The sequence below is a fragment of the Sturnira hondurensis genome, unplaced genomic scaffold (assembly GCF_014824575.4).
Source record: "Sturnira hondurensis isolate 20B ecotype Veracruz unplaced genomic scaffold, ASM1482457v3 Scaffold0011299, whole genome shotgun sequence".
Taxonomy (NCBI): domain Eukaryota; kingdom Metazoa; phylum Chordata; class Mammalia; order Chiroptera; family Phyllostomidae; genus Sturnira; species Sturnira hondurensis.
In genome coordinates this window covers 196951-220011 of record NW_028083930.1, presented here as the reverse complement: position 1 = coordinate 220011, position 23061 = coordinate 196951, and the positions used below count along the sequence as shown (strand labels likewise).

General features: G+C 46.2%; 1 protein-coding gene across 1 annotated transcript; it reads left to right on the top strand.

The window, feature by feature from the left end:
• Window positions 1–5220: 5220 nt before the first annotated feature.
• On the top strand, window positions 5221–10483 carry NHLH1 (nescient helix-loop-helix 1). The gene is made up of 2 exons (XM_037059783.1): window positions 5221–5474; window positions 8340–10483. Exon 2 carries the CDS (start codon window positions 8514–8516, stop codon window positions 8913–8915), a length of 402 nt encoding a protein of 133 aa, XP_036915678.1. The 5' UTR covers window positions 5221–5474; window positions 8340–8513; the 3' UTR covers window positions 8916–10483.
• The last annotated feature ends 12578 nt before the right edge of the window (window positions 10484–23061 follow it).

Here is a 23061-nt window from a genome sequence, read left to right as displayed (position 1 = left end):
CTGAGACTGATCTGGCTCTTCATCGGCTACCTCCTCTGCCCTGGAGATCACATGGGACTGGCTGGCAGCACCTTAGGGCCAAAGAATGTAACTCCTTAGCCTCCCTTTTAGTTGCTGTAGGCCTTGCTCACCCCCTGTGCTTCCTGAAATGTACTCTCCAGCCCCTCCCTTTCTCAGAGGGCTTCCCTCCCTCCCTGTTTCTACCCATGGGTAGCTTACACTGCACCTTTTCTTCACCCACCCCATGAAAGTTGAATAATATACATCCCTTCCCCAAGACCTCTCTCCCCAGCTCCTCTTCTGTTTCCCACATCTTGCCCACTGCTCCAAAAATCCCATCATCTGAGGAGATTTTTCAGAGTCTGGTGTTCTGCACCAAGATTCCATCTTATTCAGTAGTACCTTGTTTCTTCTAGGGGCCATATAATTAAGACCTTAGAAATTATGTGTACGGCCTAATGTAGTTGATAGATAGGGGAAACAGTAACCAAGAGGAATGATGTGGCTTGCCCAAGGTCATACAGCAGATAGGAGCTGAGACTAGGACGTGTCTTATATCTGCACTGGCAGCTGTAGCAGTAATAAACATTTATTGAACATGGCTATGGGCAAGACATTATCCCAGCAACATAAAACAGGTTTGGGATAAGTCCGCCTTCCCTCAGAGACTGAAGACCCAAAGTCTAGATGGCAGGGTGGGACATGATACAAGATAAAACAACCAGGCACGGCAGCATGTGCTCCTTGTAAAACCAAACCAGTGCTGTGAACAGGTTCTACTTGAAACCAGATGGAAGGTTTGCTTTGGGAGGGGCTCATAAAGAGGAGCTTCCTCTTGCGGGAAGAGCTCAGGACCAGATTTTCTAGTGAGCCCTGATGATCTGTGTGACTTTGGAAAGGGCACACTCTTTGGGCCCCAGTGTTCTCATCTACGAAATGAGAAATTGGGTGCTCTCTGAGGTCCCTCTGTTGGCACTGACATCTGGTTCTGTGTGGCCTTCCTTTCCCTCTTTCATCTTAAACTCCAGGACAGGGCTGATTTGACAGGTTGATAATTCATGAACTTTCTAGATCTTGGAGTCAATATAGAGAGGGGGGCCTGAGATGCACTTATCCTCTAACCCAGACACAGTAGGAATTTGGGGAAATTGTGGCATATGCCATAGAAAAGAGACCTGGCCCTCAATCCCATCTACAAAGAAAACTTGGCAGGAATTCCTGAAAGTTGAGCTTGGGAAGCAGAGACCCTTGGAAGGACAGGGTCTGAATGGGCCTCGGGTCAAATTCCTTCCTGAATCTTCACTCAGTAGAAGAGCTTCCACACTCCTTTTGTGGAGAAGGGAAGCTATGGCCTCTGTTCCTAGCCAGGAAAAACTGAGCAGGAGTGCAGGGGTTATCTCAGGAGGCCTGAGGTGGTGATGCAACTGTGAGTGAATGTTACCAGCCTCTGGTTCAGGCTGGCTAGCTGCTCAGGGGCTGGGGGCTAGGACCCTAGAGTTCCCACTCTCCCCTTTCCCCCATCAACCGAGGAGTAGTTAGAGAAATTGAAGGAAAAGAAAAACAGATGAAAGGGGGTATGGGGCAGGGGCAGGTGGGAAGGAGAGTGGACAAAGAAGTAGTGGGATATAGGCAATAGGGAGACCTAGCAGGGCTGAAGGAGGAAAGGAAGCCTGGGAGTGCTAAAGGAAACTGAGCCCGAGGGGAGAAAGGCCAGGTGGGCGTGGCTGTGAGGGGAGTGGGCCCTGAGCTGGTGGTGACAGATGGATGGACACAAAGAAGAGAGCTTCAGGGAAGACAGATGGATGGGGGAGGGAAGAGAAGCAGCTGGGGGAGGGGATACAGTGATAGGAGGTCAAAATAAGATAGAATATGGGCTCTGAGCTGAGGAGAGATGAGTGGAGAGGAAGAAAAGGGAGGCTGCCTTAGGAGACAAAGGCTGCAAGGCTAGGGAGCCAGAAGCAAGAGAGAGCTCAGGGGCTCGGGCACTGAAAAGGGGGGCCTCCAGCCAGGCTGGCAGCAGAGAGTAACAGATTGTGTAGTTAGCCAGAGTGGAGACCCGCTGTCACCTTCTAGAGACATAGAGAGGTGGGGACAGAGACGAGTAGAGCAGGCAAGGGGAGAACCTCAAGTACGGAAGAAGATCCAAGACTTGCGGCTGCTCCCCAGGAAAACGAGTCCTCCTGCTTGCCTTGTTCCTGTGACCCAGAACACAGCACCCTCTGTCATGGGCTACTCCAGGAAGGGTCAGGCCATGTGGCACAGCAAGGGTTAACACTGTGAGCTCTCCTTGCCAGCAGCTTTCCTGGTTGGGTCCCCAGGGCTCCCCACATATGTCACCCTCTCTTCTGCCAAAGCACTGCTTCCAAGCTCCTCAGGCCCTCCCCCCACCCTCAAGGACTAGTCATAGGCCCCAGGGTCTTCCCTACACACCAGCCTCCTTTTCCAACAGTCTACCTCAAAGGCTGTGTTAGTGATGAAAAGAGATTGTACAAAGCTGAAAAAGAGAACACCTATAAAATGCAAAATAAAACTATAGAACCATCAGCATCCCCCCATCCTGTGGTTCTGTTCCTCCCATTTCCCTTACAGCAAAGACTTCACACAACTCTTGAGGGGGGCTGGAGGGCAACCTGAGCTCTCCAACCTCTCTCAGTCATAACACCCCATATATGTGTAGGAAACTTCTTGCCACCTTTAGATCACTGTGCACAGATGTAAAGGTTGGGGTCAGCACTTCACAATGTATTGGGCACTTTCCCATGCATTGTATAATAAAAACCCTGTGCAGAAAGCCCTATTGTCCCTACTTCGCAGATGACAAAAACAGACTCAGTCAAGCTTAAGTGACTTGTTCAGGGTCACCAGGCCTTAGACCCAAGTCTACTGGCCCTAAGTTCAGTACAATTAGTGGTTCTTTCTACCATTCTAGGCTTTCAGCTCCTTTTTGTCACACACTTATGTTCTCATTACTCCCCTAAGGAGCAAAAACTGAATCCCTGAATAATGACTGACTGGGGGCCCCAGTGTCCAGGATCCTGAGATGACAGATGCAGAGGACAAGGAGGTGGTTCCAGAGCACTCTCAGAGCCCCCTTTATCATCAAACCTCAGCTCGCACTGGGGAGAGCGTGGGCTGGATGCCTCAAGGCTGGAGGGTCAAAAATCTGAGCTGAAGGGCCAGAAGGAGAGAGACTGGGTACGGGGATCTGGTTCCTTCTTTCTCTACATCCCCTCCCCACCCCCACCACATTTTCCTCCTGCTTCTAAGGTCTCTGTAGGTTCTGCTTTTGTTTCCCTCACTGTCTTATCCTTTGGGATCAGTAACAGTCCCTCATCTCTTTAGTTCTGTTTATTGTGTCTCCCCACCCGTTTCTCATCTGGGGTATTTTTTTGGTTTCTTACAACTTGTTTGGGCTCTGTCTTTCCCATGTCTGTATGTCTCTACCCTGTCTTGGGGATTTCCTTGGGACTCTGTTCCAGGGTCAGTATCTGCCCATCCCTGAACATCTGTGTTTCTCCACGTCTATATTTCTTCCAGGTCCATGTCTCTTTAATGCTCTCCTCTTTTCAGGTTCCATCCTATGTCCCTGCCCCACTCATATCTTGTAACTTTGAGTCTCCCACAAAGCCTTGGCAACCTGGGAGAATTCTGCTCCCTTCCTCTCTTTTTTATCTCCATCTCCCCTATGTCTCCATCTCCCTGTGACAAGTCTTCTCCATGTTTGTTACCCAGTGACTCTGATGATTCTGTTTGGCCACCTATCTCTCTCTCTCCCCCACCCTTCCCCACTCTCCCCACCACTCCCCTTTCATTTCACCTGCTTCCTTTCCATCTCCCATTTGTCAGTATCTCTCCTCTCCCTCATGGCACACTCACATGCATCTCTCAGTTTCCCAGTTTCTTGGATGGCATAGAGAGCAGGAGGGTGGGGAAGCTAAAATTGTTGCTGGGGGCTCATTAGGTGGAGATTGGTTTTTAATCAGCACCATGGAAATGATGATGCAAGAACTGAGATGCCACCTGATCCCCTGCCCTGTCAACCCCCCTCCTCAAGCCTCCTTCCCCCTCTAGCTCAGCCCATCTGTTGGTTTCTGGGCACCTGTCTGGGCCTGCCCAGGTGGGAGTTTGCACCTCACCTCCCAGACCTGGTGGTAGGAAGGGGTGGGGGACCTTGGGGAGGAATTGCAGGCCTTCCTTAGGGAATGTCTCAACCAGAAAAGGTTGATCAGTGAGGGAAATGGCAAATGCCTCCTACAGCCTAAACATGAGATGTGGTTGGTCCTACTAAGGTCTAGGCCTGGCAGTGACCCTTTGTTTCTCAGGCCGGCATTCAATCCACTGAGCCACACCAGCCCAAACTGCATATAATTTCATATCTAGTTTTCTAATTGCTCATTAGATGCCCCAGCATATGCGAAGCCTGCTGGGGCTGCCCTGCCCTCCTACCCCAGTGTACTTCATATGCTGGTTTTTCCTTTCTCTTCCACTTTGTTCCTTTAGGCTTGACTCCTCCGGAGGAGCCCCTAATTCCCAGTGGATCAGGTTGGGCTGGGCAGCATAGAAAAACTCCTTGTGCTCTGTGTCAGGAATCTGATCCTGCTTCCCTGGGTGATAGAGTAGGTGGGAGAATGGGGGCTGGAATAAGAAGGTGTGGGTGATTGAGTCCCACAATGATGAGGGCAAGGGCTCATGCATGGGTCCTCTTCTGCATCTTTATACTGTCTACTTGTGCTTTCTACCTATCCCTGTTAATGCCTTGGAGAGCCTTCTTCCCAGGGAAAAGGAGACATGGGAAGGAGTATTCAAAGTCATGCTGGGACTTAGAATGGGACTATGGCACTAAAATTGAGTTTGCTGGGGGTCTCTGTCCCTGCTGCCTCTGCTGTGGGAGACTGAGGGGTTCATCTGTGATCATGCCCTGGCTGTCTCCCCAGCCCCACCCCTTCCCCAGCTCTCTATTTCTTTCTTATGAAATATGCATGGAGAACAGATGTCCCTGCTCCCCTACTGCCTACCCGCCCCCCAGGGCCAGCCCCCACCCCTAGCTTCCAGAGTGGGGGGTTCCAGGGTCCCTCTGCCAATGGCTGCCTGGCCTGCCTGTTTAATACTGATGAGGGGGGAGCCTGGGCCAGCCAATGGAGAGCTGGGGGGGGTGTGTGTGTCTCCATATATATACACATAGGGCTGGGCCAGCCCAGGTGTGTATGTCTGTGAATGTGTGTGCCCTTGTGTGAGTACTGGTGGCCCAGTACCTGACCAAGCCCACCCCTTCCGCCTGGGTCCTATATCCCCAACATGTGTACCCCTCTCATCTGCCCTGGAGCCTGTACAGCCACGCCACGCTGCCCCTGAGAGCTGTAGAAAGCTGGTCACTTATTTTGCAGATGGATGAGCTCTGAGCAGCCAGAAGAGACTGGGGCTATCAACGCTGCCCCTGTCCTGCCAGCTTGGATCCCCTCACAGGGTCCTCTTAGGTAAAAGGGGAACCACGGGTTAGGGAGGGGTGGGCATGTCGCTCCCATTCTGGCTCAAGTCCCCTCCCAGAGCCTCCCTTTACTTCTCTCTCCAGTGTTTTGTGTCTCTCTGACCTGTACCACCCTCTTACCTACTTCTCCCTGTTGACTCTGTGCCTATCTCTCCTCATTCGGGTTGGGAATGGCAGAAGTGGGGCAGAAAGTCATGTCCTAGATGCTTGGAATTGCTGCTCTCCCTGATCCTTGGAGCCTGGAACTTTGAGAGGAGACATGGATTTGGGGTGAGGACTTGATGAGTAAACAGAAGCTGCTGCCAGGACTAGAGCTGGGAAGGACAATGGGGCCAGATGGAGAAGGGGAAGGGGTCAGGTTGGGAGCAGACAGAGGGGAAGGGAGCGCATGGCAAAGTGATCAGGGATGCAGGGACATGGGGCCTGGCCAGAGGGAGAATCAGACCAGATGAGAGATGTCTTGAGAACTCCACAGCTGGAATCCTGAAGCATAGGGGTGGGGAATTGGGGAACTGAATATGTACCAGAAGGTGCAGATTGTGGAACCTCCCACACTATTGCCATCCCCTCTTGTTCCTCTGGACCCCAGACTATGGACTGTGTTCTAAATTTCAGGATTAACCACCTTCTGTTTTGTGTTATGGTTGTATTGTACCTGCCAGTCAAATGTTGACACCCCCACCCACAGAGCATAGTTACTATTTGTCCACTGCAATCGAGTCTGTTTGCTATGCAGTAGGGTGGGGCAAGCTTGGGGGTTCCTGATACCTGTGAGGGTGTCTGTCAGGCAGGAGAACCAAGGTTGGTTAGGAAGGGGTGATGATGACTGTGAGAGAGCCTTGGTGCTTCTGCTTCTGGCTGTTAAATCCAGCTGAGCTTACAGTGAATTCCTGCTTAACACTCCCTAAAGCAGAGCCCTTTCCCTAGCCTGCCCGGGCCATGTTCCTGCTGTCTTGCCCTGACATCTTTTGGTCCCTGGGACAAGCAAACCTTAGCCAAGCTCCGTAATGGTGGCCCCAAGAAGTTTTCCACATCCTCCTCTATAGGCTGCATATGAACTGACCTCGGGCTGTGGGAGGGTGCCAAGTGAAAAGCTGCTTATATTCCCTTTCTCCAACCTTCCTTGCAGAGGAAGGGCCAGAGGAAAATCTAAGGTTATGGACTTCAAAACTAGAGAAAAAAGCTGGTCCTGAGCAGAGGAGTCACAGCCAGAGGAGCTACCTTCTCCTGACTCAAGTGGAGAAGCTGATGGGATCTGGTGTCTGCAGTGATCATGTTTGGGAGTGAGGTGTGGTCTGGTAGTCACTGAGCTGGGGCAGCTGGGCAGAGCTCCATATGTCCCAGTCCCCTCTACAATGGGCAATCTGCGTATTTACTCCTGCCTCCTCACCACCCCCACCCCCACCCCACACACGGATGGAGAGGGGCCATGGGAGGGAGGGGATCACAGGGCCAAGACTTGCAGTTCTCCCCCTCAGTAGTAAAAGTTTAGAGTCACAGCCAATCTCTCATGGAGCTGTGGCTTCATGTTGCTCAATTCTTTTTCTTTTTCTGTTATCATTTTTCTGAAAATGTATTGGGGTAAAAAAACAGAACATAAAATTTACCATTTTAAGTGTGCAGTTCAATAGTGTTAAGTATATTCACGGTGCAGTGAAACAGATCTCCATAACTTTTTGTCTTGCACCCATGGGACAATACCTCCCCTTTCTGCCTTCCCCAGCTCCTGATACACCATTCTACTTTCTGTTTTTGTGAAATTGACTGCTTAGATACCTTATATAAGTGGAGTCATACAATATGTCTTTTTGTGACTGGCTTATTTCATTTAGCATAATGCCCTCAAGGTTCATCTATGTGGTTTCTTATCCATTCATCTGCGAATGGACATTTGGGTTGTTACCATATCTTGGTAATTGTGAATGAACATTGCATAGCAGATACCTCCCTCTTTAAGATCCTGACTTCAATTTTTTGGATATGTATCTCTACACTGTTTTTAATAGTGGTTGCATCATTTTACAATCCCATTAACAGGGTACAAGTGTCCCAATTTCTCTACATCTTCACACTTGTTATTTTCTGTATTTTTGATAGCATACATCCTAATTGGTGTGAGGTGATATCTCGTGGTTTTGATTTGCATTTCTCTAATGAGTGATCATGTTAATCTTCTTTTCATATATTTGTTGGCCATTTGTGTATTGTCTTTGGAGAAATGTTTATTTAAGTCCTTTGCCTATGTTTTAATCAAGTTACTTGATCTTTTGTTGTTGAGGTACAGTTCTTTATAATATTCTGGTCTTTAAGACCTTATCAAATAGAGGATTTGCAAATATTTTCTTCCATTCTGTAGGTTGCCTTGTTATTCTGTTGACTATGGCCTTTGATACACAGAAGTTTTTAATTTTGATATAGTCCTACTTGTCTGTTTTTGGTTTTTTTGCCTGTGCTTTTGGTGTCATATCTAAGAAATAATTGCAGAATCCAGTGGCATGAAACTCCCCCCTCCCCATGTTTTCTTCTAGGAGCTATATAGTTTTAGGTCTTTAATTCTCTTGCTTGGTTTTATTCTGTGTCATGTCTTCTTCATCACCTCTCCTCCTTCCCTGTACCTCACTTTCTGTATTCTCTTCCTTCTTACCATCTTTTCTATTATTCTTTTACAATGTGTTCACATGCCTAACTCTCCTGCTGCCCACCCCCACCTCCTGCCCTTGTTTCTGTCTTTCTTCCCCTACACTTACAGTACCTCCTTCCTCCAAGTCTATCTCAAACTTTCCTTATGCTCTTCTCATCTCCGAGTTGTCCTGTCCTTCCTTCCTCCCTATCAGTTTCCTCTTCTCTCTTTCAGGCTCCCAACTGGAACCCTGACCATGGAACCCTGAAGTGGTTCAGACTTCTTCAGTTCGGTGGCAGGCCCTACCACCCCAGGCCCTTCCTGCCTCTACCACAACCGCTTTTCAGGCTCTCAGAGGGAAGGGGTTGGGAAGGAATCCTGATCACAACAGAGCAGGGATCCTCCATCATGATGCTCAACTCAGACACGATGGAGCTGGATCTGCCTCCCACCCACTCTGAGCCAGAGTCAGGCTTCAGAGACTGTCGGGGCACAGCGGGCCCTGACCGGGCTGGGCCTAAGGGTCCAGAAGGAGGCCAGACTCGAGGCCTGGAGCTAGGAGAGCCTTGCAGGAAAGACCTGCAGCACTTGAGCCGAGAGGAACGGCGGCGCAGACGCCGGGCCACGGCCAAGTACCGCACAGCCCATGCCACTCGGGAGAGAATCCGTGTGGAGGCCTTCAACATGGCCTTCGCTGAGCTGCGCAAGCTGCTGCCCACACTGCCCCCGGACAAGAAGCTCTCCAAAATTGAGATCCTGCGTCTGGCCATCTGCTACATTTCCTACCTGAACCACGTACTGGACGTCTGAAGGCAGCCTGGATGTGACCCTCTGCCTGGCCTGGCTAGGTCCCTTCTCATCACCCACTGGCTACAACAGTCATTTCTTCCCTGAGCCCTATACCCTGGCATGGAGTCCCCTAGGCACCAGGCCCAGGAACAGTGCCCCACCACCAGCTGGTTGTGAAGGCAACTTTCTATTACCAACCCAGGCATCCCAAGGCTGTTATTGACACCTTCTGAAGTTTGTGGTTGGGCCCCCACTGTTAGAAATGTCTGCTTGGGAGGCCGGTATACAGTCCTTGCTGGATTTACTAAGCCCACCACACATGTGTCTCCTTTAGCTCTCTCATGGGCTGCTGCCTCTTCTACCCCACATCCAAATTATCAGGGACCCAGACACACACACTCTTCTTTCCACCCTGTTCCAGCTTCTCCTGCCCCTGGTAGGGCAGGGCCATCAGAACAGGAAGCAGATAGGCTGGGATTAGAGTGGAATGGGCTTCTTCCTCAAAGATCTCAGTCTGTTTGGCGGAAGTGCCTGGGGAGCTAATACCTGTGAGGTGAATCTCAGTAGCTGAAGTTAGGGAATGAGTCTTTCTGTCTTGCTTTCTATCTTGTTCCTGAGGGTGCAGACCTTGAATCTTACTTGGTAGTGAGTGCCTTGCCCTCTCTGTACTATTTGGCCCCCTCTGTGTGCCCTCCTGCTTCTACAGTCCCAATTTTCTCCTTGGGTGTAGAGCTAGAGAAAAGGAAATCTAGATCCTGCGGTAAGGAGTGATGTCACCCATTCCCAACCCAGGGAATGAGTGGACCATATCTCAACCTGCTTCCTCCTTTCAAGCCCACCACAAAAATGTGCAAACCCGCACAAGTTCCTCCCTTAGATGCAAGGGGTGCCCCATCATTGCAGCTCTCCTGGCTGTAGGGTCTTTATTACTTTTTTTCCCTCCTTCTTTAAGCTGCCTTCAGCAAGGGAAGAGACCCCACCTCCAGGCTTTCTGCTCTCACCACCCATATAACTGAGCCCCAACCTGCTCACTGGAGCCTGGGGTCTAAAGTAGAGCAAGGGCCCTGGACCTATGTAGAAGAAAGGAGCTCACTACACTTACATGCTCCTCCCTCATACCAAACTCCTAGCTCTACAATGACTTTTATTTATTTATTTATTTATTTACTTACTTACTTACTTATAAATGTTACTATTTATTGCCCAGTTGTGCACTTTGGGGTAGGGGGAGGGGCGCCCTAGCCAGGTCCCTCTTGCCTCCTCCCTGATTACTCCTTTCCCTTTTGTCCTCCTTCTGCAACTTCAGGTGTGTGTAGGGATCCCCTTCGCTGGCAACGCCCATATCCCTTCCTCGGATCCATCTGTCCTGACACTCTAGTCCTCTGGGGTTTTGCCCCTCTTCCAGCTCCAGGGCTCCCAGATCCTTTCTCCCTCCCTCCATTCCCAGACAATTCCACCCTGTCCCACCTGCCTCTTTTCTCTCTCCAGCTCTCCCCCATGGCCCTCACTTCTTCCTAGTACCCCTAAGAGTGGGACTTAGGGGTCTATGTCCAATTTCCTCTGTATGATTCCTTCCTGTTGCATTTCTAATTTCATACAAAAGGAAAAATTAAAGTGACCTCATCCAGCACAAGGTATGGATGGCTTGGATCATTTGATTAGGTTGTGAAGGTGGCCTGCAGGTTATGGTAGGGAGGGCACTAAGGGTTCTAGGCCTTGACGGCTCTTCTCATTGGATCATGAGAGCTCAGTCTGATCAGTAAATGAAGACAGAAAGCAGAAAGCAAAAGAGGTGCACAGGAAGGTGTAACACACAGGTCCTAGACCTCCCCACTTAAGTATCTTGTACCCCCATCTTGGCACTCATGAAGTGACACTTTCTGATCTCTCATGTGCTCTGCTTCTGCTCTCTATGGGCCTGAGAAGGAGTTGAGTGTCTCAGCAGAACCTACCTTAAGTTAAACATGTGTCTCTGAGTCCATGCTCCTAGGAAAAGCCATGGCACGAACCATTGCCTTCCTCATTATTGTCCCTAAGCAGGATCAAAATTCCTTGCAGTCCCAGTTCCTGACCCATTTTGTGATCCCCAACATTAGGATACTGGGAAGAACACAGTAGAGGACCTAGGACTAAGAGAATAATACGGAAAGGGACAAAAAGGAGTGCTGAAGGAATATCAAAGGATAAAAGGTACCTACAATCAATTTACAGATGAAGAAACCAAAGTCCAGAGAGGAGGAAGGCTTTGCCCAAGGTCACACAGGTAGTTGTGGGCAGAGATAAAGTTCAAATTCAGGCCCTTTAACTTCTGTACTGCCGAGGGCCCTCTGCCTCCCTGATATGACGGCCTAACAGGTGGCACCCTATAGACCCCTTATTTTAACAGAACATTGGTAAATTAGAGTATTTAGAATTGTGTGGCCAAGAAGGCTAAAGGCCTGAGGCTACTTCACAGAAGGAATAGTTGAAAAATTGAGGATATGTGTTTTTATAATAGTAGATTTAGGGGCAATGTGCTACTCATCTTTAAATACTGAAAGAAGAAACAAAAGCCAACATTCTGCGTGTTCCTGGGAGTCAGAACCAGAACTAGTAGGCAGAAGTTATAGGAAACAGATTTTTAGTGCAAGAAAACCTTTTCCAGACTTGGACTTGTCCCACAATGGAAAGTCCAGCCTCAAAAGGAGGAGGGGTCCAAGTAGACAGGTACCACTGAACACATTCCTGCTTAGGTGGTCTTCAAGATCCTTTTCAAACTTAAGGTCATCTGAGATGGCTGCAGGCAGACAGTGGGAGGGAAATACAGTTTCTGAAAGATGCCATTTTCATCTGCATTGAGCACAATGAATGGTATCAGCAGCAAGAGGGGTTTGAGTTAGACTTAAGGAGGAGAGTTGATATCTTCCCTTCCTCCACTGAGTTAGAGTGAAATGTGCTTTGCCCAGAACACTACAAGAGGAAGGGCTGAACTGAGGCCAGTTCAGTTCTTGTAGAGGACTGCAAGGGGCAAGAGTGGGAAGGGAGCACAGAAAGCATTGAATCTGACACCTTTGTTTTAAAGGCAGGTTACTGCTGTCCACAAGGCTGCTGTCTCACACGTGATGGTGGAATGGGACTAGAACCTGGATCTTTCACTTCTGGCCCCGAGTGCTTTCGCTTCCCCCTGCACAGCAGCCACAGCCTCAAGCTCCCCGCCCCCCCCCCCGCCCACTTTGTCAGCTGGAAGGCAGAAGGGGTTACTGGGCCACCTCCTCAGGGATCCCTGAGGACCTGGGGGTGATTTCAAGGGACAGCTGCAGCTGTTCTACTGCTAGCTCCAAATTTCTTCAGATAATCAATTGGCCCTGTTATTACTGGACTCCAAAGGACAGGCGAGGGAGGAGGTGGGAGTGAGAGGAGGAAGGGACAGGACACTGGGAGAGGAGGCTATTGGGAAGATGGAGTCCCAAGGCTAAGGGATGAGGGGAAAGTGAGAACTCCAGGGCTAACAGACACAGAGGAGGGAGGAAGGGAAGGCGAGAAGAGCATGCCATCTTGGGATCCTTATTTCATATCCTCCAAAACTCAGCAAGTGTGCCAGTGGGGTGAGAGAGGGGCACTTTGGGGCCCCAGACCAGGGGGGCTCTGGCACCTCACCCTTCCCTTCCTCCTCCAGTCTCTTCTCATCAGGCCATACCACTTCCAGCTATCCATGCCCTATTCCATCTCTAGGTACTATAGGTCCCAACCCTTCAGTCCTGTCTGTCATAATTGCTCCCCTTTGCCCTCTTTCTCAGCAAACCCCACCCCCAGTGTCAGAGCAGACAGCAGGGCCCCTGAGGTTTGATAATGGAGGTGGGTGGGGGGAGGAAGGACTCTTAGCCACTCCTCCCCACCCACACACACACTTTGTGTAGGCTGCCAGGCAGATGGCCCCTTTGTGCCCACACAATGGAGGCCTTACCCGTGCCCTCTTCCTCGGTTAGCCCAGCTTCCTTTCTTCTCTATCCCCAGTCCAGTGTTCTGCTTCTTTGCCTTCTCTTTCTCTATGTGGAAGGCCTCTTTTATGACCCCTTCCTTCATCTTTCTGCCTTTCCTGTGTCCTTTCCTGAGCTCTTAAAATCCTACTGTGTGAGGATTGTGAACTGGAGAAAGAAGCTGACAGAAGGGTCACAGTCCTTGATTGCTGGTTTTGGGAGAGAAGAATACAAGCATAGAAGGAATGGGGAGAAGGGAGTCAGTGTGGCTGGTGGCCAGCGGCATGGGCAGCCGCCGCCACAACAGCAATATTGGGCTAAAGGGGTGAGAGAGTGCATACCTGGCAGCCAGAGAACCTGTGTGCATCTAGGCTCCATACTCACCATTTCTTTTTGTGCCACAATGAACAAACCATATGCCTTCCTGAGGCTCAGCTTCCTTATCTGTAAACTGAGGGAGATAGTAAGACCTGTCTCACAGGGTGTTAGGAGGATTAAATGATTTCATCCAGGTGGTGCTCAGTGCAGTAAGTGTTCACCACATGCTACTTCAGGAGCAGTAAGTAGCAGGGCCAGCCTCTACTGTTGTATAGCTTGTGCACTGTACAAAGTAGCTAGGCCAGGGCAATGAAGGGGCCTGACATCCAGACCCTGCTCCACCATACCAGTTGCGCACCAGAGAGGATGCATGCAACCCCTGAGAGGTGGCCCTGGAATCAAAACCCTTATGTGGAGTCCTGAGCATCAGTCACAAGTCCAAAAGAAAAGTTATGGGTCCCGACCACCTTGGAAACCAAGATAGAATGGGAGGAGACAAGAGGCTATGGGAACATCAGAGGGAAAGATCCCTTAGTTCAATGTATTCCGGAAAGTTAGAAAGAACCAAACTATGAAATTTGCTCAACTGAGGATGGACACACTGCAGCTGAAGAGGCACACTGCAACTGAAAAGAGGTGTGCTGAAAAAAACAGAAAAGGAGGGAGAGCTGGGTCCGGGATGTGACCAGAAAATTGTGTCGGTTTAGCGACCTCTGGTTTTCGCTCCTCCTCCATTCCCTCCCCTAAGCCTGGTCTGAGTATTGCTTGTTGAACACTGCCATCTGCTGGCCATACTCAGAGACTTTCTCACTCTTCCCCTCTTTTTGGCTAGGAGCTGGTAGGAATCTGAAAACAACACCAGACAGGGGACAGAGGATGAAAAATATGTGGGGGGACCTGCCATCCAGAATTCTTGTTAAGGTTTCTTTAAGGCAAATAAGAGCTGATTACTGACTAGGGATAAATAGAGACCAGAATTCATAGGTGTTCATTTACATATATTAATGGTCAATAATTTTCAGATTGATTTTTCCCCTGCCTTTATCCATTTAATTTGTTTTGTGTATGTGTATATAGTGTGTATATTCTGTCTCTGGAGGTGTTTGCTTGCTTCTATGGTTCCTGTGTTTGTGTACATCAATGTGTTGGTTTTGTGTCCTTTTTTAAAAAAATCAAATGAGGATATGTTTTTATTGATTTTAGAGAGAGAGAGGAAGGGGGTTAGAGAGAAAGAGAGAGACATCTATGTGAGAGAGAAACATAGATTGGTTGCCTACCATACACAGCCAACCACAGATCGAATCTGCAAACTAGGTATGTGCCCTGACCAGGATCAAACCTGCAAACTTTTGTTGTATGGTACAATGCTCCAACCACCTGAGCCACTTGGCCAGGGTATGTGTGCTTTTCTACATAGGAATCTGAGTGACAGCTGTCAGGCTGGACCCTGTTTCCTTTCTTCTCCCCCTAGAAGCCCTTTCCTTTTCTCTGGGTTTTTCTTCTGTCTTCTAGCTCCATCAGCCACAGGACTATTTACATAGTGACAGTCTTTTGTTGGCTCCTGCCCCACTTTGGACATTCTAAGCTCAGAGCCTTGCTTTGCTCTAACCTGGGTCTTTTAGACCTCCCCAGAAGGACCTTAGTTCCCAAGTGAAGTAAGAGGAGATGGAGGGCCTCAAGATCAGAAGCTTTTTGCTACCATCCTCCCTTTTATCCTTACTGGCATTTAAACTCCAGCCTTCTTTCATAGCCTTGTAGCTTTCTCCTTCATTAGTCAATCCCATTTTAGTCAATGCACTACATATTCATTGAATAGCCAGTGTGTGCCAGGCACTGTTCTAGGTTCTGAGATACAGATCCAGGCTCTTCTGACCATCTACTGGGGAGATAGAGTGGGGACACAGACATGTAAACACATTAATTTTTTGACAGTGAATATCACACACACAAAATAGAAGTAGTTCAAGGAAAGAAAGTTTAACTTAAAGAAAGATTAACTTAGTGTTGATGAGGGAGGGAGCAGGTAAAACCCAAGTTGGGCTTTGAAGATCTGGAAAGCCCATGTTGGGAAAACCCCAGTATGGGTTTTCCAGGTCTGCAGAGGTACTTGCAGAGAATTCTGTGGTGTGCTGTCAAGAACCCCTTTCACAAATTTCTTCCTTCACTGGACTGGAACACCCACTTCCTCAGCTGCAGCAGTGTTGACTCACAGCAGACCATCTCAGCTTGAGATCCCCTTTGAGATTACCAGAGGCCTGTGCTGCAATTACATTGCATTTCAGCTTCTCTCTGTGTTTAATCCAGCTTTCACACACTTAACAGGTGTTCTCAGGAGCATGCCTAAGAGCACTCTTTTACATATAATCTCAGAGTTCAAGAATCTGTTTCCCAGGGAACCCTACCTAAGAGTGTGATATGCCAGGTAGAAGGCACTATAGGAATGAAGGCATGGAGGCCTGAAGACACATGGTAAGCAAGAGCGCACTATAAGCAGTTTGATACTGTTAGGACATAAAACGAAAGAGGCTGGTGGGACAGGAAAGCGATGGAGAATGGCCTGGAGAAGTAAGCAGGGGCCAGGTCAGGAGAGGAAGTGTACATTATGCTGGGAAGCTCGAACTATGCCATAGTGATAGGAAACCAGTGGATGTTCTTCAATAGGGTAGATAAACACCATCAGATTTGCATGTGAGAAAAATCATTTTAAGGGCAATTCTGAAGATAGGCAAGTAAGATCTGCATAGGAGAGATCTGATTTAGGAAATCATTACAAGGTCATGGGAGAGAGGACAAGTGTCTGTATTTAGGCAGTGGGAATGGAGAAAAGAGGACAATTTTAGGAAGGCTATTTAAATGGTAGGTTCAGTAAGATATGATAATTGATTAAATGTGGTATACTAGAAGAGAACTCTCAGGTTTCTGACTTAAGGGCCTGAATAAACAGTGGGGCCACATTCAAAAAGAGGCCATATAGGAAGAGAAACTTTGTAAGGAATTATAGATGGTGGCAGTAGTGGGGACATAATGAGGACAAATTGAATGAGAACTGTTCTTTCCCATGGAGGTCTCTAGAAGGAAGTTGGCTTCCTGGGTTTGGAGATGAAGAGCTGGACCTCTCTACCAGGACTTTCCCAGGAATTTCCACATACCCTAAACTGGACTCCTCATTTCCTCCTCCTCCAACCCTACTTTTCCCTTGGTGTTCCTCAAATGAATACATGGCGTTGTCAGCATAAAATTGCCCTGATGATATCACACCTTTCTTTCCCCCACTCTCACTTTCAGTCCATCATCAACATCTATTTATTTTGTGTTCTAAATGTGACTTGGAACTGTTTCTATATATCTATCTGTAACACCCCTGCATTCCTTCACTGTCACTATTGCAGTCACTAATCTATTCTCCCTGCCTTCTGGCTAACTTCCCTTAAATCCACCATCTAGACTGCCGTCAGAGTGACCCATCCAAAATGCACATCCAATCAGGACAGTTCCATACTGAAGTCCTTTTATTGGCCCCCTGTTATTTCCAGAATAAAATCCAAATTCTTCAATATGGCATAAAATTCCCTTTACAGGGCAGCTCCTGCCAGTCTGTCCAGCCCCACCTTCCATCCTTTGCCAAATTGTGCTTTAACATTCAACAGAATTCAAATCTCATGCACACTCCCTATTGCCCCCTATTTCTGTGCCTGTGCTCTTGGAATTCTTCCTCTTACTTCGCCTAGGTAAGTCCTACTCATTCTTCAAGACAATGCAGATATCCTCTACTCCAGGACACCTCTTGACTTGGTGTGCCCTCCTATGCCCCTAAGCTTGGCTCCTCCTTATCCCCTTAACTTCCCATGCGTATCTCTATGATTGCCCTCCTCCTATTGAATTGTACTGAAATCATTAATGAGTTTCAGTGTGACCTGGGATGAGTTACTAAAATCTCTGAGCATCTGTTTCCTCATCAAAGACAACATGTAAGGCCCTTAGTCCAATGCTAGTATATAACAAAACTCAGTAAATGGTGATTATTAGAGGATTATTACTGCTTTTATTACTTTCCACTTCAATTTCTTGAGTTGTCCCAACATCTGCCTTTGACTATTCACCTTAAGAACACAGATTTGTTCATATATTCCAATCCACTTGACATTTCAGGTGGGGTTCTCATACATTATCTCCTCTGTAAAGCTGTGTCTTATCTTTTCACTTCACTGTGAGCCGTAAGATGCTAATTTTTAAAAAGTTAAAAAATTACCAAAGTAATATATGCCTATTGTAACACATTCAAATAATGCTACAGTACACAAACATAAAAGTAAATGTATGACCCCTACATACCAATTGTGTAGGCATGAATTACACATTCTTCCCCAAAAGAAGTCCATACTAAATACTTGGTCTGTATCCTTCCAGACTTTAGGTTTTATAAATATACATAAATATATAGGTCCAGGCATTTAAAATTAAAATTATATTGTACATTTACTATTAGACTTTATTTATCTTACATGTACCACTCCTTTAACAATACATTACAAACATCATTTTATATCTTTATATATGGACTAACTTCACTTCTTAAACTTCTGCATAGGGCCTATGTATAACCACTCTCCTGCTGATGGACATTTAAATTAATTCCAATCTTGACTTCTGGTCAAGGTGGTGGCATAGGCAGTCATGGACTGCTCATTACACAACCACATCAAAATTACAATTAAAATATAGAATAACCATCACTCAGAACTGTCAGAAATCAAGTTGAATGAAGTCTATCAAATATGCAATTAAAGAAACCACTGCCATCCATACTGGTAGGAAGGATGCAGATGCAGAATGTGGTGGATTAAAATTCAAGAGGGTTATCTCAGGAGCAAGGAGTACAGTGCCACACCATGCCCCCTAACCCAGGGTTATAGCACTAGGAAGATAAATCCCAGCTTCTGACAGCAAAACCAAGTGGGGATAGAGTAGGTGAAAGAAATTTCCAGAGCCCCAAGCAGTTTCTCCTAAAGAACCCACACATAGACTCCCCTATACAGACTCATTCCCTCTGAGCTTTAGCAACAGGGTAGCAGTTCAAAAGGCACCAGTGGTACGTATACAGGGAGAAACTGAAGTGTCTAGTATCAAGGCAAGCAGAGGCCACTGCCCTTTTCTGAACCTTCTCCACAGATCCACAGAGCCACAGAGCTGGTAAGCTAGTGCATATCTAAAACTCCCAACCTGGCTAATATTGTCTGACCTGCATTGGAGATCCCCAGAGATTCCAATCCACCCAACTTATAAACCCATCCAAGCTGCTTTTCTATATGAATGGCTGGTCTTGGCTCATGCTTCACACCTTCCTAAATCATCTCAAACAAGCAACAATCGGCTTCAGTGACACCCAGGCCCAGCACTAATAGTAGGCAGCCTTGATTCACAGCTTGGCTTTGCCTGGGAATCTCCAAGCCCAGCACAAGTAGCAGCCATTTCAGATTGTTTTATAGCTCAAGCAGGGTGGCCCCAGGAAAAACAGGTAGGGGGCTGACCTTGCCATTCCCTGGCCGGGGAAATCTCAGAGCTTGCATACCCAGTAGGCAGCTACAGACCATGTCAGAGCACCACCACCTTGACCCTGCACAGCTGATCCTCCACAAAGGCCAAAGGTTGGTGGTCATTGGTCACAGCCAATCCTTGAAGCTTATTGGCCTGGGTAAATCTTTCCCATTGACCTGGCAATAGCAGTCAAGCCTCAACTGCAAGAGGAGGGTGTCCTCAACTCACATAAAGGGCACACCTTGAGTACCCAGCTTGGGTGATAAGGGATGCTGTGCCACTGGACCCTACAGAACACTTACTATATAGTAGGCCACAACTCCAAGACAGAGTCAAAAGCAGTTCGACCTAATACATAGAAACAAATACAAGTAGGCTGCCAAAATGAGGAGACAAAGAAATATGGTCGAGCCCTGGCTGGTGTAGCTCAGTGGATTGAGCACGGGCCTGCCAACCACACGATCGTGGTTCGATTCCCAGTCAGGGCACATGCCTGGGTTGCAGGCTGGTTCCCTTCGGGCCAACTCCCACCAGGGGACGCAGGAAAGGCAACCATACATTGATGTTTCTCTCCCTCTCTCTTTTCCTTCCCATCTAAAGATAAATAAATAAAATTAAAAAAAAGAAATGTGGTTGAAATAAAAGAACAGATCAAAACTCCAGAAAAAGCCAAACAAAATGGAGATAAGCAATCTATCAGATGCATAGTTCAAAATAGTGGTTATAAGGATGCTCAAGAAATTTAATGAGAACTTCAACAGCATAAAAAAGATCCAGTCAGAAATGAAGGATACACTAATTGAAATAAAGGACAATTTACAGGAAAACAACAGTAGAATGGATGAAGCCAAGAATCAAATCAATGATATGAAACATAAGGAAGCAAAAAACAACCAATTAGAACAACAAGAAGAAAAAAGAATCTCCCCAAATGAGGATAATATAAGCAGCCTTTGGGACAACCTCAAGCAGTTCAACATTCACATCATAGGGGTGCAAGAAAGAGAAAAGAAAGAGTAAGAAATTGGAAATGTATTTGAAAAAATAATGAAAGAAAACTTCCCTAATTTGGTGAAAGAAGTAGATATGCAAGCCCAGGAATACACAGAGAGTCCCAAACAAGATATTGCAGACAGGCCCACACCAAGACATATCATAATTAAAAAGCCAAAGATTAAAGATAGAGAATCTTAAAAGCAGCAAGAGAAAAGAAGTTACTTACCTACAGGGGAGTTCCCATAAGACTCAGCTGATTTCTCAAAAGAAACTGCAGGCTAGAAGAGATTGGCAAGAAATACTCAAAATCATGAAAAGCAGGGAGGGACCTGCAGCCAAGATTGCTGTACTCAGCAAAGTTATCATTTACGATCAAAGGGCAGATAAAGAGCTTCCAAGACAAGAAAAAAACTAAAGGAATCACCAAACCATTATTATATGAAACGTTAAAGGGCCTTATTTAAGAAAAAGACGATCAAAAATATAAACAATAAAATGCCAATAAATACCTATTTAACAACAATTGAATCTAAAAAACAAACAAAACAAACAAGAAGAACAGAGTCAGAATCATGGATACAGGGAGCATTTGGATGGTTGCCAGATGGGAGGGTTATGGGGGAATGGGTGAAGAGGTGAAGGGATTAAGAAGTACAAATACATTGTTAAAGGATAGCCATGGTGATCTAAAGTACAGTATAGGAAATGGGGTAGCCAAAGAACTTACATGCATGATTCATGGACATGAACAGAGGTGGATGGATTGCCTGAGGGGGTGGGAGGTGCTAGATGGAGCGGGCAAAGGGGGAAAGATCAGGACAACTGTAATAGCATAATCAGTGAAATATAATTTTAAAAAATAAAGAAAAAATAAACTCTAATCTTTTGTTACTAACAGTGCACATAATTTTATGCATACATATTTGTACACCTATGTGAGAATTTTTGGAAAATAAATTCATTTAAAAATTGGATTAAGGAGAATGCACATTTTAAATTTTGATAGGCACTTCCAAATTGCCCTTTAAAAACTTTTTTTTTGTTTTTGTTTTTGTTTTTTTAAAAGCATTGTTTTTTTTAAATATTTTATTTATTTGTCTTTAGAGGGGAAGGGAAAGAGGGAGGAAGAGAAACATCAATGTATGGTTGCTTCTCATGCGTCCCCTGCTGGGAACTGGCCCCTGCGGGGAACTGGCCTGCAACCCAGGCATGTGCCCTGACTGGGAATTGAACCGTGATCGCCTGGTTCACAGGCCCGCGCTCAATCCACTGAGCTACACCAGCCAGGGCCCTTTAAAAACTCTTTATCAGTATACACTATTTCCAGCTCCATATTTCTATACACCCTTTATAGCAATAAGTGTCAGCATTCTTTTAATTTTTTTCTCCAACTTGATGGATAAAAGAAATAACAAATTTTTCTTTAATAAGCATTTTTCTTATATTTGAAGGTGAAAGTAATATATGGTAGCCCTGGCTGGTGTAGTTCAGTGGATTGAGCATGGGCCTGCGAACCAAAGGATTGTGGTTTGATTCCCAGTCAGGGCATGTGCCTGGGTTGCAGGCCATTTCTCAGCAGGGGTTGCACAAGAGGCAGCCATACATTGATATTTCTCTCCCTCTCTCCTTCCCTTCCCCTCTAAAGATAAATAAATAAAATTTAAAAAATATATATGGTTACTTGATATTTGTATTTCTTCTGTAAATTACCTATTCATATCTTTGGCCTATTGTTTTTTTTAACTTTATGCAGTATTTTTTAAATGTAGTTTATTTTAATTAAAACAAAAATGTTTTTGTTCTTCACAAAATTCAGCTGCTATGATTAATTAAATTCTTTAATGTGGCACATTAAATAATTGGTCCATGCTTCCTCTTTGTTGCTTCCTCTTTTCCCATCCCTTATCCTGATTTCCTTGCCACCCCTCCCAGAGGCATTTACTCGTTTACTTAGTGCGCATCTTCGAATCTCTCTTTCATTTATTTATTTACACATATATATAACAATGATTGACATAGTATATTATTTTGTGTGTTTTACATTTCAGGACAGTATTGTGATATACATCTCACTATGTTTCTTCTTTTTTTTTAGCTAAACATTATGTTTTAAGATTCTATTATGTTTTAATATATGAGGTTGAATTTAAAACACAGTATGTGGTGAACTAGTTCAGTTTTACCTACATATACCATATGTTCATTTCACCATGTATTTATCATATAAGGTTTTTCTGCAACTCTTTGCTCTGATGAGTATCATTGAGTATGTCATTTTATGTATCATTTTCAAGGTTATTTTTGCAATATCTCCCCAAAGAGGCAAGTGGAGTATAGTCTACAATACATATATTCAGTTTTACTAAGAACATCTAAATTGCCCTACAAAACATCAATTTATACCCATCCCAGCTACTCATTAAGATCTCTATTTCCACCCTGGCTTGTGTAGCTCAGTGGATTGAGTGCAGGCCTGTGAACCAAAGGATCGTGGTTCGATTCCCAGTCAGGGCACATGCCTGGGTTGTAGGCCAGTTCCCAGCAGGGGATGCATAAGAAGCAAACATACATTGATATTTCTGTTCCTTTGTCCTTCCCTTCCCCTCTAGAGATAAATAAATAAAATCTTTAAAGGAGAAAAAAAGATCTCTATTACCTACCACCTCACTAGCACTTAATATTATCTAATTTTTAAATTTTGCTGCTCAGGTAGGTGTAAAGTCATAGGCATTCTTTTCCTATTTTCTTTGTTGGGAATTTTGCAATTGATTGTAGGTTCTCTAAAATTATAAGATTGTAGCATCTGCAATATATGGACAGCAACTCTTTTGCTATGCAGAACTGTGGGAGCTACTTTCCTTGCAAGTCCCCCCCCCCCACCCCGTGTGTCATGGATGAGAGTAATATGACTGAGACGTGATGTGATCTGCTTAGGGAGGAGAAGTGGCCATTTTCCCAGAGGGAAAAGGCCGTGGGCAGTGGCCAGTTTCTCTGGGGAAACAAAGGGCAGCAGCGGCCAGTTTCTCCTAGGAGAAAAAGGCCCCAAACCCCCTCCTGCAGGGCTTTTATTGGGTTCTAATACCCAGGAATACCAGGAGGCAAGGATCAAACAGTAGATAACATTTCAAAGAAATCTGAGGGCTTACTCTGAGTCAGAGTCTGTCAGGAACAGAGTTTTATGGTTTCTCCCTTGACCCCTTAACATATGAATGAAAGCATTCTTAGCAGAGCAGATTTAACAGGTTTATCAGGAAGTCTTTGTGGTGCCAGATTTTTCCCCAGGACATGCTCTAGCAAGGCAAGGAGCTGCACCTCTCCCCAACAGGTATTCGGGCTTAAGGGGATTAGAGCCAGGGAGCATT